This window comes from Xiphias gladius, chromosome 7, assembly GCF_016859285.1.
Source record: "Xiphias gladius isolate SHS-SW01 ecotype Sanya breed wild chromosome 7, ASM1685928v1, whole genome shotgun sequence".
NCBI classification, from domain to species: domain Eukaryota; kingdom Metazoa; phylum Chordata; class Actinopteri; order Istiophoriformes; family Xiphiidae; genus Xiphias; species Xiphias gladius.
The window spans coordinates 15,713,412-15,729,039 of record NC_053406.1 but is presented as its reverse complement, the minus strand read 5'-3'; the positions used below and the strand labels follow the sequence as shown (position 1 = coordinate 15,729,039).

Genomic DNA, 15,628 nt, shown 5'->3' with positions numbered 1-15,628 from the left:
CACACACACACCAAGAGTCAGGCCTGGCTGAAGCCTCCCTCCCACTTGTGTTGTCTGTGTGCTGTGCCACCTAGTGGTAGTTTCAGGCATTGCTTCTTCTTGTGATCAATTTGACATCTGCACCTGCTGTAAATTTCTGCATTGGGAGATATGGTAGAATACAATGGGTTTCTTTTCACTAAAGACTCAAAAACGAGATGAAAGAAAGCCTTTTTTTTGCCTTAAAGTATTAAGTGCCTCTTATCTATTCATTTACTACTACATCTAGTACTGCAGCAATCTTAAGATGCTTGGTCTGGTCAGGTGAAGAACATTTATCAGTTTAAATGCAGTGGTAATCATTGGTCATTTTTTCACTAATTCACATGGAACGTGTAAATAAAGTACCATTCAAAAGCATGCAAGGCTGACAATTTGTTTAGGAAATGTTAAACTAGAAAACCTGCTTTTTCATCTCTACCTTATCTCATACTGTACATGTCATGTGATCACAGCTTTCTTTGCGGAACCCAGGAAGGATAGTAAGCCTCTCCCACTTAACAGAGTATTGCTGTCTCTCTCTTTGTCAGTATGGTCTGTTCTGTTTACACACAGTAAAGTGGTAACCATATCCTTCATGTCTCCCAAAGTAGAAGCTTAGCCGGTATCTCCTAAATGCAAACTGTACATTTGTACCACAAAACTGTGTCTCTCAAATAACTGATTCGGATCCTTGAACTCTTTGACAGCTGAAAAAAATGGCAAAATTTGAAGTGGTAGAGCAGCAGTGCAGTAGAGCTGTTATAAGTTGACCAAAGTTGCACGATGTGTCTGTCTTCCATTTTTTGTATACTTGCTCAATTTTCATCCATAGGTCCGAGCTTTACTTGGACTTTCTCAGTGAGTCCATTATTTCTTTGTGGCATTTGAAGCTTTCTTTATAAAATGCAGGACTAGCCAAAGCATCCAAATATACATTTACGCCATCGAATGGCATTCGGTTCGGAATTTGCACTCATCATACATGGATGGACTTGTGCTGTCAGCCCAAATGGTCATATAAATGAATAATAAATACATTGATTTCTTGTGTTACTCTCATAGCTTCCAACCAACACATGTAGATAATTTTATTACACTTATTTTGAAAAAAATGCCACATTTGATATGTGACTAATTAAATATTTTTTTTCTGATTTATCAGGAAATTAAATTACACATCAATTATTTATCTTTAAAATTAATCATGAAGAAATCTGTATGGTGGCGGCCCTGATAAGCCTTACTACATTTCATTATTTTACAGAAGGGACTGTGGCACTTGTATGCATTTTGATATTGTTGTGGCTGCAACAATATGTCATTCTGCGCAACTGTCCAGTTGTCAGTCTGTCTCTCTGTCTTGTCCCCTTGCCTGTCAGGAAGGGTTATTCATCAGTGTGCCCACATGTCTGTTTGGCTGTCTGCTTGTCTTCCAACCTGTCTGTCTCTTATTTATTCATTTATTGTCTTATCTTTCTCTCTGGTATTCAGCGTTGGTTGGAGGCCCGGCTGCCGAGCTTCACTGTAAAGCGCTCGGCTGATTGGGAGGGACATTTTTCCAATGGCAATGCGCTGCCTCTAATATTTTGTTTGTCGTTGGGTGTGAGGCTGATTTATCACGCGTCCTCTCCTGCTGACATTCAGATTCGCTTTGATTGGCGGCTGGACGGAATGACACCCACCACTGCAAACAACGCTAACAGCCCAGCAGCTCTCACACACACACATGCACAAACTCACGCAGTCAAATGTGATGCTCTGCATACTCACAGTCGGTTATACAGTGGGCATGAATATGCCTATTACGCCAACACATACCCACTTACATTTAGAAATGAAGGCATGCAGTAGTATACATATCCTCACTCAGAAACTCACACAGATGCACACAAACTAAGTGGATAACTGTTTGTTTCTATCTCGGATGCTAGTTTTCTAAGTGTTGTATTGAGTTTATTGAACAACGTGGGCAGACTGCTGCTCTTCTGTTGTTCTCTCACCTCATGAACTCTATAATATGATAGCCCTTTTCACTTCTAATACTTACTATACATGGCCTAAGGACCAAGCTACCACACTCTCGTGTTGAACAACATCCCTCTCCTTTTTCTCACCCTCTGTCCCTCCCTTCTCCCCCACCCCAATCCCTCCTTAATAACTCTATAACTCACCTCAGCCTTAGATTTAATTGCTTATCTGTGTGTAAACGTATTAACCCTCTGCTGTATCTGTTTTGCTGCCGTCCCGGGGGCCCGACAAGCCTCTCTGACTGCCGTGCCTTACATCCAATGAATAGTCCTTCTCTGAGCGGTAATAGGGAATCAGCATCGTAGCAGCAAGCATTGGCGGCGTGTAAGAGATAAATCAGATTGGGGGTCTTGCTTTGCCAGTTTATTGAATCTAAATTGCGTGCGCGCGTGGCCCCCGCCGGCCCTACACGGCCCATCCATCTCCCGGCTGATAATGGAGCGGGCCCGATTCCACCTGGTGGGAGCATTATTACATTTCCCCTCTAACGAGACCCAGCTAATCCTGCCAAGGGAGGAGGACAGGAGAGAAGAGAGAGGAGGACAGAAGAGAATAGGAGAGGAGAAGAGACAAGTGAAGGAGGATGTTCCGGGGAGGAGGAGAAGAGAGGAGAAAAAAACCAAGGAGAGAGAGATAGAAGAGGAGTTTCTGTACATAAAAAAAAAGAATTACGAACATCCTGGCAGCCTGCCTCTCCCTCCCACTCTCTCTCTCTCTCTCTCTTTCTCACTTTCTTCCTCTCTGTTGCTGTGCATAAAACACCTTCTAGCACCATCAGAGCTACATGGCCCCTGGGCCCCTGAGCTGCAATTACACTCATAATCACAATGCGATTTCACTAACACTCTCCACCCCTTTCCACTGCCATCCCTCCTCTTTCCCTCCACCCCTGCAGCCAAGACTGAACGAAGTCTAAATGAAGTGAAAGGAGTCTCCTCTCCCCAACACCCGGCCATTTATTACGTGCTTTAATAAAAGTCCGTCACAGAATTATCCTACAATGAACTGGAGCCACTAAGTTGCCAAGAAATATACTTCCAATAAGAGGCCTCTGCACACAGACATGCCTATATTTCTAGTTGGGTACAGCTGTGAAGCTTAATTCTTTCTTTTAATGTTAACAGGCTTTTCATGGTAGTACAGCAAAGTGTATTGCTGCAATTTATTTTTTGTAGTTTATCTTTTTTTTTTTAAAGGCAAAACTCCTTATTGATGCAATTAAATTGTATCCCTGGCTCAGCACACAGGCCTACTTTCATTGTTTTGAGGGGGCAGGAGCCCCGTGAGGCAGTGCACTGATGAGAGATGGATAAACAGTTTGATTTGCTGCTATCGCCCCGAGGCACAGTGTACTGGAGAGATGAGCAAGAGAAGGAAGAGAAAGCATAAAAACGGGGAGGGGTGGGAGAGGGCAAAACAGAAGAAGAGAAGAGAGAGCGAGAGGATAAGAGAACCTGTTGGGGGAGGGATGAAGGGATAGAGGTGGAGGATAAACATGCAAACAAAAAGCGGCGACAAATCATTCCTGTTGTTTGTGTGCACATGTTTGTGTGCACCCAGGCAAGGCTTTTTCTCTTATTTCTGCTTGTTTGTCTGTTTCCCTCGCTGTCAGTTCTTCTTTTTTCCTACATGGCCCCTCTCTATCTGCCTATCTCCCTTTCCGTTTTTTTTCCCTCCTCTTTCTCCCCTGTCTCCCTCCCGCTCCATCACACCACCAATACTGCTCTGTCTCCTACCTGCCTCTCAGTAGCCCCAAGCAAAGAGGGAACTGAAGAACATGGAGAGGAGTTCACTCACACGCACAAAAACACACAACACGCACACAAGTGTACTTGCACAAATACACTTCTGTGCATACATACGAGAAAAATGATGAACGCACTTGCGAAGAGATGCAGGAGGGGGCAGCCCATAGTTTGGTTTTTGGCACACTCAAATAACACACAAACTTATTATTAAACTTACTAAATTATGACTGTTTTAGCGAAGAGAAACTGATTGATTGTTGTATGTATGGTTAAGCATGTGCGCGCGCACACACACACACACACACACACACACACACACACACCCTAGCTGAGGGAGGTAGAGGAGGGTTCAGTCATCCATGTAGAGTCATTGTTAGTAAAAATGCGGAACCTCCAGACTTAACCAGCCGTAACAGCAGTGTGACAGGTTCTTTGTCTACGCCAATTACTGAACAAAAACAGCAGCGCAGTCACAGAGAGACTAGCACAACCCAGGGCCTCCTGCATACAAACACACACACACACACACACACACGGGCACAGCTGTGTATGTGTTATAATTTTATGTAACATACTTGCTTGCAGCGTAAGTAACACACGATCCGACCCAGAACCAGGAGCACACACAAAACACATGCATGCGCAGGCATCTCAAGTGGTACAATAAACCACATTCGAACACCCACAGCTGTGCCCTAACACAAACATTCTGTAAGCGCTCACAAACACTTACACCCACTCTTATATTGTATTAACTTCCCCAAAACAGTGCAGAGCTCTCATTCTCCCATTCTCTTCCTCCCCCTCCTCTCTTGTCTGCTCGCTCTCTTCTTCTGTTTCTCTGTCTTCCTCTTTTTTCTTAAAGTTTAAACTCATTAAGTGTAATGATATTGGAGACTCAATTTTACATAGCTCACTCATCAACCAAGTGAGATAGCAATAAAGGCGAATGGCTCCACTGAGGCCCTAACGCTGCAAAATAAATGATGCGCCGCAACAGCAATGTAATTAATTTAGAGGCAGTATTGATAGTCCTGCCATACACGGCATTATATTTTTTAATGTGGCTTAACATCTTGATTATTAAGGGGAAAGGCGGAGGAAAAGGGAGCCGAGACAACACTACTCATGATAAGAGATGCTTAAAATGCCCTGACGAGTGTTTACTCCCGCTGCCTCACTTTCTCTTAAGCTTTTCATTATGCCGCGACGATAAACACCTCTCAGGAAGACACACTGACTTTTACAGGAGTATGAAGGAAAAGCAGAGCAGGGTTTTGCATGGTGGGGAAAGGAGAAGGCACGATTCATATTTTTGTTGATTTGTACACTAACTGTTGATCCATTGACGTGTCCTCCAGTCATTTTTCTGCATTCTCTGTGATGAGTATCAGTTTGTTTCAAAACTCAGTATCTTGCACAGATATAACTTTTGTGCCTTCTGTGTACAAATATTTAGTTTTTAATCAAATTTAGTCATCAAATTTAGATAAATAAAGGGTATGGTTTCACTACGAATATATAATCATATATCATTAATAATAATTAAAAATAAATGCCTCGATTGCAATGCTATAAATATTTTCTAAAATAAAACCATCATGAGGGGTTCCTAAAGTTGTGCTTTGCTCTTTACTCTGTGGTCTGGTGTCTTTCTTTTCAGCTAAGACGGATGAGGTGCTGAAGGCCAAAGTAGCCAAGAGAGAGGAGGAGGCCCGGAAGAAATTAGAAGAAGGTGAGTTATATGTGTGTGTGCTTGTGTGTCTGTCATAGATCCAACATGTGGACTTAAATACCTGTGCCAAAGCATCAAAGCAATAAATTTAAAAAAAAAGCAAAGCACAAACCATAAAATGTAACAAAAATTGCAACATTAAAGTTGTTGGCACACGAAATACAAAAGTTTTTTAGGCAGTAAGACATTTTTTGCACAACTTTTTTTTCACAAGGCTCTCTTAAATCAACTGGAGCATGTTTATCTGACGAAAACAAAAGGCAAACTTGTTATGTGTGTAATTAAACAACACGAATACGAGCCAACAATTGTAATGGAAAGTGCAAGAACACAAAACATGTGTGTTAGTTTTGGAACATCTGTACTACGCTCCTCTTATATCAGGTAGTCCCTACACCCTCTGTGACGTCAGTGGTTTTTGCAAACACATCTAATATGTTTACATGAACAGATTAACAACTGTACATAAGCGCCTGTGTCTTGTAAATGACAATTCTACTTTCACAGTTCATCCACACTTTGAAAAACATGAACTCAGAGATTCTGAATTACACTGTTTAGTTTTTATTAAGACAGCTATAATCTACATAAAGATGCATAGTAGATGTGTAAGGCAGAAATGTGCTTAGCATTGCGGGTAGTAAATTTATCCTGCCAAACTGAAACCCCCTCGCAACCACCACCACCACCACCACCACCACCACCACCACCACCACCACCACCACCACCACCACCACCACCACCAACATAGGACATGCAAGATTATCTTGATACAAATTCAAATAAAGTCAAGAGTAATTTGCAGTGGATATGCTAGCAGTAATAAAAGTCCTTAGATAGAATAATGACCCTGTTCCCTGCTCTGATCAGAGCATTATATAAATGAGAATATCAAATGTGCTGTTATCAACTACACTGTGCGTGTGAGCATGTGTATGTACTTGCACACACATGCATGTGTAGTAGCATAATTTGTTCTAGTGTGGGTGTTTTTTATATCGCTGGACTCTCTCTCTCTCTCTCTCTCTCTCTCGCTCCCCTTAGCCTCTTTTTGTGTAATTTTTTTTCTGTGTTTGCATCGAGCAGCCAAGCCAGCATGACCTTTAGAGTTAGCTGACCTTTTAGCCAAATGAAAGTCCAGCCATCAGAAACTAATTAGCCCTGCACTCTTGCTTTAGTCCTGCGGTTCTGGGAAGGTTTTATTCCCTCATTCTCCCTATTGCACCCTGTTTTGTGTTTGTTTGTTTTTTTCTTCAGCCTCGCTGCCTTTCTCACATTAATATTCATTTTTCTTGGTGTTAGTGCTCTGTCTCATCCTCCCTTCCCTTTCTGTTTTCTCCTACTTTCTGTCTTACATACTCTCTATCTTCCCACCTCCATTTTACCTCATCAACCATTTCCACCTCTCTCCTAACCTCTTCTCTGTGTCTTTCATACTCTCTCCCTTCTCCTGCTTCTCTCCTGTCTGTGAGGAAGCATTGCCAAAGTGGTGACTAAGTGCCTTGCTTGGGGCAACAGAGCAAGGTTCCCAATCAAATAGCTTTCTTAAGCAAAGTTCACACATTGGAATCAGTTGACTCTTTCTCCCCTTTGCTCAAAGCCTCAGTCTAACTGTTCCTTCTGTGCGAAAGAAGGTGTTGTGCTCAATTGTTTAGTGGAGCAGCGGAGTACTGCATGCTGTGCAGTCGCTGCCTTTAAGGACGAACATTTTATTCCTTTCTTTGCACATAGGTACATGAGGTGAGACCAGAGAGGATCAACAAAGTGTCCCTGGTGACTTGCCCTTGCCTTGGTAGTGAGGGAAGCCAGTGGCACTGTCGCCAATACATACAAGCACACGTTCGAACACATACACATAAGCAGAGTCAGCCAGCTCCATCCTCTTCTGCCCTTCCTCCCAGCACAACTAAAATGGAGGAGGTGGGCCACCGCTGCTGCTAAACAGCAGATCACCAGGAGTCTTCTTATTCCCTGCAGGGCCTCTCAGAGGTCAACACAACTAGAAAGTTTACACTTGAACCGTTAAGTCAAGTGAAATGAGAAAACCTTTAAAGAGAATGGAGGGGTGAAGTGAAGAACACTACCACCTACACTTCGTTCATAAATAGATTCACATCCTAGACCGGCATTGCGTTTGAGTTAGTTTAGCCCTAATCGAAACCACCGAGATCTGATTCATGTGGATGCTATGATATGCAAGCTATTATTGTAGCGAACTGTGGCTGCATACTTCGGAGCCCTGCGAGAAGAGAGGGGTTTTTATCAGCAGGGTTTACTGAGATAGAGAAAGGAGAGGATCAATAACTGGCCCCGTGGTCATCAGTTAACAAAGTAGTCTCCACTTAAAAGGAGTGTTTGGCTCTCTGGTTAAGGGCAGCCAGATGATGCTAGCGGTTGAAAAAGGAAATGTGATATGAAACGGTGTGAGAATGAGAGGGGAGGATGATTCCTTTGTTAGTTGCATGCCTTGTTTAGGCTATTAAAGCTGAGAGAGATTGTTTGTGTGCCCAGGAGGCTTTTAGCTAACATGGTATGTCCAGCTATAATAAGAAGAACCGACTGCCACTGTAGCACAGTCTGTTTTTGCGGACTGTAGTGTCAGCTGGCGCTTTACTGAAGGCAGCGTATAACCTGAGTCATAGCGTGTGGTAGTAGTGTATGTAGGGCTGGACAATAAACCAAGTATATCAAATTACCGACATTATGAATCTTACTGACCTACGCTTACCCATCCATTCCCTCTGTTGTAGATACTATTATACCTACCTGTGCATCAGTAACACCTGCTTTGTGTTACTCATTTTGTAATTTTCAATAAATGTCTTTAAACTGAAGGTAACTTCTGCGACCGCTGATATGCGTGGTATGTTTGACTAGTCATATCGTGATTAAACAGGACAACAATATAAGAAATGGGCCGATATGAGACAGAAAATATATAGGGCTGAAAGTTATAATTGCCGTTATTGATCAATCTGCTAGTTATTCTCTCAGTTACTATTTTCCAGCACCCAATGTGATTTGCGTATTCAAATGATTTGTTTTATCCATACAAAATAACCCACAGATATTCAGTTCACTATCATATATGAAAGGAAAAGGCATCCAATCCTCACAGCTGATTTTCAGAATAGTAACCAATTAATTTTCTTTTGATCCAGTGATTACTTAATCATCTAACCTTTTCAAAAATACATATATATATTGTTATGTGTCGTTATTAAAGTAAATCTGATCATTTATTTTAATACAGATCTAAGTTCATTCCTAGTAGTATGTTTCTTACTATTTCTTTTAGTTACTTATTGTAGTTTATTTCACAGAAGCATGTCAGCTCCAAGATTATGAGATCTGCAGAGCTACTGCAATACAGCACAAACTGTACATATACAGTATGTGAATGTGCACGTGTTTGTTTCAGCGGAACTGGCAATAAGAAAGTTTAATGGCGAAAAGTTACGAGAGAGAATTGAACATACGTTGAGAAAAGAGAAATGTCAGATGCACTGTCTCCATTATACCCTCCTTACTAATAATGTACCAGTAACTGAGTCAGGTGTCAGGGATTGGGAGTGCGTGTGCCTAAGAATGTGATCAAGTTTGTCATCAATCTAGGCCTCATCAGCCTTTACTAAGACCTCGTGGTAGTTCCCGCTTTTCTCTATATACTTAAAGAGAAATGTAACACATCAACTAGTTGGCATGAAAATTGGTGTCAAATGCTCGATAACCCCAATCCATTCCCAGGCACTCACATGCTGCTTCAAAAGGCCCTGACCCACACTCTAAACACTGTCATCTATTGAGTTTTTGGGTGCTGTGTGCCATTCATGAGGCACTGACAGAGACATATTTTCATTTGTGCAGCCACTCTCTGACATACAGAAAGATGTAGATTTGGATTGGACACTAGCGTATTGCCAGCGGATGGTATTTTAGCCCCTATGCTGCTCTGTCCCCATTACCTCAAACCACTACCAGATTGGGAGATCATATATTTTAATGAGACGTATAATAGCTCTTTAACCCATATCATTAGGGGAATATATACCTACCATTTGCTCTTTTGGCAGTTAAACGAAAGGACTGTTTCCCTAATTACGCAGTGTGTAGGACAGGTCACGGGTTGGGTGTGTACCTGTCTGTGTGTGTCTGTGTTCAGGAATTATATGACCATTAAATATTCAGCTGCAGGGTCCCCCCCCCACTTCCTCGACCTAGCATCCATTAACGCCTCATCGCCGTTTAACTAGCTCTGTTGTCAATCACCAGAGGGCCTCGGCTGCAACAAGAAAATTTCTGGATTTGGTTTCTTGCCTAACATGTTCAGCATATAGAAAAAAGACAGAGTGAGAGCACACATCGTCAGCAGCTGCAGGACACCTCGGTCAAGGGCAATCAATATAAGTGAAATATCATTAATGATGCGTGTGCCCCCACCATCATTTGTTTGAAATAGTATTCCTCTTGTTTGGTGTGATTACATGCTCTGCTAAACAATTTGTCAGTCAGCTAAAATTTCCGCTCTGCATGCAAGTGTCTGCATGCAATACCTTTGTGGGTGTGTGCGTCCATAATAAATGATGTGATCCCTTTTCTAATTGAAAATAATAACTAATCCGTGGATAACAAGCTCTTGTATAATCCAAAGCCATATCCCTTCAGTTCTGGCCTATCTCGGCTGTAATAAAAGACAGGAAATGAGAGGCAAGTGAGAGTGGTGGCTTGGACATTGACGCTTAATGTAATCTGCCTTGAAATCAAATTATTTGACCTGGAAAGCCTAACAATACAAAACTCCTGCCGGGCTGCTGTTAAATATTTAGCACGTGCCTGTCATGAATACAAATGGTGCGCAAATTAGAATCTACAGGCGCGTGACCCCCATATCACACCCCAGGAGCACAGGGGGGCTGGCTCTGCTTTAAATGTTTTAATTACCGGGGCCATGGTGTGGCGTGCCATGCTACCTCGCCGAGCAGCATCGGCACTGCTCAGGCTGCCACTTGAAGGACATGCGGTGAAATTCATCTGCTGGTAAACACGAGTGATCTGGTGTCCATGTTCTCATCACATTAACTAAAACATGAAGATTCAATAAGTATAGTGTCTGAATTATACCGAGCTATAATTATAGTTCCCAGCATTCTCGCTCAGGGCACACCATCATACTTCTTATAAACTGTGTTCTTTCCTCTGGCTATATGATATACCTTAGGACTCGAGGGGGGCACTGTATTGCTCTTGTGCACTCTGCACTGAAGGAAGATCTGTCTCAGTGATTTTGATGTAAGAAAATCTGGTTTGTATTGATTCCGTATTGATTAGTGGAGTTACCCTCATCTCCTGTCGTTACTTCAGATAAATGGCCTTATTTGTTGTGTTATTATGTTCAACACAATCATGCCAGGAACAGTCAGAGGAATATTGAACCGACACTTCATTGGTTTCATGGGTTCTATTTGTTCCAGGAATTAAAGGATGTTTTCTGCCCGTATAGCACTGCAGAGAAAGTGTAAAAGAGAACACAATGACAATCAATTACGCCTTCACTTTAAAGGTCTGTTTCAAACAGAATCGTACAGAAGAACATTCCACACTTATTTCTGATTTTTGTCTTGCCTAAATAATGATTGATTTAAACATGAATAGTGCCACAGATTTCATCTAGCCATCACGCTTTTTATTTTCTTCTCTCTCCTCCCTATTCATTCTGGTTTGTGGTTCCCCCCACGTTGAAATGATTAGTTATGCAAGGCTTGTAAGCACTGAATCAGAGTTATGGTCCCCGGGGAAATAAATTTGGCAGAAAATCAGTGTGAGAAGATTTAATTATCACGAGGAGACCTTTTTTCCTTGCCTTGGCCCACTGAAGCCCAAACTCCTCTCCTCTCTCTCTCTCTCTCTCTCTCTCTCTCTCTCGTGCTTTGCTCAGCTCCACACGCTGCAGCCAAAAAAACCCATGGACGCCAGCCCTCTCCTTGCCTTCCTTCTCCTCCCAATTTGTTTCATTGCACGGTGATAAGCCAAGCAATTACCGCTTTATTGATTTTTCATCACTGCAAATTTAAAGTTGATTTTTTTTCTTCCCCCCCCCTACCTCTCGCTCCCTCTTTTCTCCCGCGGAGATGGCTCAGCAAGGTGATTAGGTGACCTCCTGTCCTAAGTGCTGCTGGTTCCGTGAACGAGTGGAGGCGAATGCCGAATTCTGCTAACCCCGTGTGACCCTTTGTTGTCCCGGGGTAATGGGATGCGGATGCTGCCTGGTGTGGCTGTCACCTCTGCAGCTATGGAGCCTATAGCCTAATAATTTCTATAAGGATATCTGTGGAATGACATGTTTGACTCGATAGCAGCTAAACTATCTCTGCCATAGGCTAGATTACACAAAAATTGACCATGCAAGCCTCCAGCCTGTGTTCATTCAGGTCAAGTGGAGAGATGATTGACAGCACCCTTTTACCCTCTGTGATTGGTAATCGTTTCTTGGGTCCCCTTTATCAATTAACCTACTGCCAGTAGACCGATGTACGTTCAGCAGCCTTGTGTTGAGTCACCAGGCTGATATATTTTCCAGATTTCCTGTCCATTCCATTTAGGTTTAGGAGATTATCAGGAAGATTTGTTGAAAATTTGATACTGAATGTGAAAATCCTTCTTGAATAAAACAATGTTTAGAAGCTGGAAAAAGCCCTAGTTTGTAATTCCCTACTCGTTTTTTGGCGACTTTTTTGCATTTTTCTTTTTCAACTAAAATACTTGAAATGTAATTTTTCAGAATTTTATTTTTTTTAAAATCTAAAAATTGAACACTGAATCTAGCTAAATAGTCAGGGTGGCCACTGCAGCCACAGTAATGTAGCTTTACAACCTGGAGTTTGAAGGTAGGGCTGTCACTCCAACTGCAAAAATTCCCAGTGTGTGAAAGTGGCTTACGCAGTACGCAGGCACACGCGCGTATGTCTGGATATGATCACACACAGCAGTAGTGTACTTGGTGTAGTCTAACAGGGTGGTCAGACTGCTGTGATTAGACACACCCGCAGACTGTTGCAGGTCAAAGTGCTGGCATCCTGGGTGGCTCTGGCCATGTGGTGGCCCCTGCAAGGTTTGTCATTAGACATCAGAGGTCACTTAAGAGTGTGTGTTAGGGGGGAGTAATATACGCTTGTGTGTCTCTTTTTTAAAATGTCTGTGTGACAGTTGGGTTGTTGGAATGCCTGAAATGAGGTTGCATTTGAGTGTGTGTGTGTGTGTGTGTGTGTGTGTGTGTGTGTGTATTTGGGGGCACTATACTGTGTCATGAAGGTGTTGCACTTTCTCCACTACTGTGTAAATGTACACACATGAAGACAAGGTCATTACACAGGATAGAACTACCAATAAATGGCTGAATTTTACAAGAGGAACTAATAATACATACGGACATAAGCATAACAATCATTTTAAATTCACTTATGGCACATTCTACTGTACCTGCATTCAACCCATATGCGATCCAGGCATTCAAGACTGTCATTGTAGAGTTCTCTTATTGTCCCTGTTCCACAGATCTACAACTGTATTTCCACATACGTTGCAGACACTCCACTTGCTGTGTTCAGAACAGCTGCTTTTCCAAGTGAGTCCCTAAGCAAAATTTGTGTTAATCAACTGTTGTGTCATACTTGAGTACAAGAGATTATAGCTACTTGGGTTTCCTGATTCAAACCACTGTTTATTAATACTAATACTTTTATACAGTCAGTTAGATCCGTGGATGTTGATTTAAACTGATTTACATTGTTGCTTTTAAAGGGAATACAAGAAAATCATGTATGCACAATATTGCACTCTTGCAACTCTTGCACTACCCCCCCCCCAAAAAAAAAAAAACTGACACACAAACACACCAGTACAACTGACAGAAATCAAACACAACAGGACTGACTGGACATTATAGTCACGCAACTATTCATGCATTTCTTTTCTGTAATTTAGGCCATGAAGGAAAATAATTTACATGGAGAAGTTTTGGATTTACATGCAAATGATGATGTCACCCTTGTTTTGTTATTTTTGCATGATTTCCTCCAATAAGGCAGAATGCAACAGAAAAAAGGAGGGTAATATATTACACAGTGCCAAGCTTATTAGTCTACAACCGAGGTCAGAAAAGGAGGAGGTGGAGGGCATTTGCCTAATTAATTACTACTCAGATACACTCACACACATACACACACGGCCATGACCTTTACTAATATAGTTTGTAGCAGACCACACAAATGGGAGTCTCCCTCCCTCTCTGTCCCCTTTTTTCCATTGCCAGCACACACACACACACACCCTGTCAGTAGCCAGCAGAGCAAAAGAAGAAAAAAATCTATTACAACCCAGCTAAAGGGAAAGAGCTGGATTCTAGATGGCTACATGTCTAGAAGACTGTAGGTCACGAGGTACGTGTGCCTGTTTGTGTGTCGATGTTCATGTTTTAGTGTCTGTGGAAATCGAGCCCGTTTCCTGGATTCAGATTACATCATTTTCATTTGAAAGACCTTGCTCCAATTAAGTAATTAGCTGCTTGGTGTTTCTCTAATTATAGAGTTCATCAAAGAGCTGCTGACCAGCCTGGGATTGACAAAATGGAGACCACTGCACTTTTTCCTGTGCGCAGGACTCAGACACAAACATGCACACAGCCGAGTTTAACCTAAAGTTAATTCAGTCAAATGCTTGTCGTTTCTGGTAAAGGGCAGGGCAGGAGTCTATATTCTAATCACAGTGATACGGCACTGTGCTTAATTAAGAGTTCCTTGAGTCTCACATACTATTATTATACTGCAGGTTTCACCTTCCAGCAGTCAAGAGTCTAAAATATGAGAAATGGTCCTTCATTTATGTGTTGTTTTACACTTTACCATTCTCTTTAAAAACTTATCCTTAAAAAGCTGTACTTGAATATTCCTGTGTGTAGAAAGTGTCAAATGCAAAACGTTATCCTCACTTCCTAGAGTGACATTCTAGGGGTTTGTCATATAGCAGGCAGTAAAACTCTGAGATATTATAATAAAATATAAGGAAACAACATTTTATACAAAATTTCAGAAATTCCACAAGTCCCCTTTCAAGCCCGTTGACAGAGAAAGTGGCTGTGATCTTGAAGATCTCACCACTCAGCCTGTGAAAGCTTCACTATTTAATGAGATTCTGTGATGCTGCCCAGGCACAGGACATCGGCTAACACTCATACTGCTCTCTTTCTCTCCCTCATACACACACACACACACACACACACACACACACACACAGAGAGAGAGAGAGAGAGAGAGAGAGAGAAACACACCCACATGGTTTTAGTTAGCCCTCTATGTTTGCAGTTAGCACCGAGCAGTCAGGTCAGCAGGAGCAGTCAGGTCTTAGCTAGAATTTCAGATAAATAGCTGATTTATATGCAGTAAATATACAGTAGATGCTTTTAAACTTTGTTTGCACTAGTGTCCTGAAAGGTAGACCCTTGTTTTTGGAATTGAATGCATTATTTATACCCATGACAGCAACAAGGCAACAATAAACATGTCATCCCCTGATGAATGGTAAATCCTCCTCTCCTCTCAATTACAAGTAAATACAGTATGTTAGCTTTTTTCATTTGTAATGCAAACAGGGTATTTGACAGCCGGACTGTAGCATGCATGGGAACATTTTCCCAAAAATGCGTCTCATCAAAGTCTCATAAGTTATGTCTGACGTTTGCATGACACGCACATGACGGAAAAAATAATGTAGAAGTCCTTTAGATCAGTCAGTGCATTTTTGATGGCAGGATCAAACAATTACATGCATCATCATCTCTTATAAATACAATCTGTGGCCTAAGATATTGTGTATGATGGATGGAAGGAGAGACTGGGGCCAGTCTGTTGTTCCTCCCCATGATCTCATTATGGCCAGAGATGGAAAGAGGCTAAACACACGCGTTTAATCGTAGTAGCAGGATTTTTTAGGATAGACATGGAGAATATACTGCAGAGTAGCTGAACCGGGGTCAGTTGAGGAGAGGAAGTTGAGAGGAGAGATGTGCAGAATGGGGTTGAATGACAGAAGAGAGAGGGCGGTG

The 15,628-nt window shown here is 42.0% G+C and overlaps 1 protein-coding gene across 2 annotated transcripts in view; it reads left to right on the top strand.

Annotated features, from left to right (window-relative positions):
* The window catches only part of rsrc1 (arginine/serine-rich coiled-coil 1), a 121,107-nt gene that overhangs the window by 93,194 nt on the left and 12,285 nt on the right, over positions 1–15,628 (top strand). Inside the window, exon 7 of one of the 2 annotated variants that reach the window (XM_040131708.1) lies at positions 5,461–5,532. The exons of the other annotated variant lie outside the window; for it this stretch is intronic. Within the exon in view, the coding sequence (XP_039987642.1) occupies positions 5,461–5,532 (72 nt within the window). The remainder of the gene's footprint in view (positions 1–5,460; positions 5,533–15,628) is intronic. 2 annotated transcript variants of the gene reach the window in all.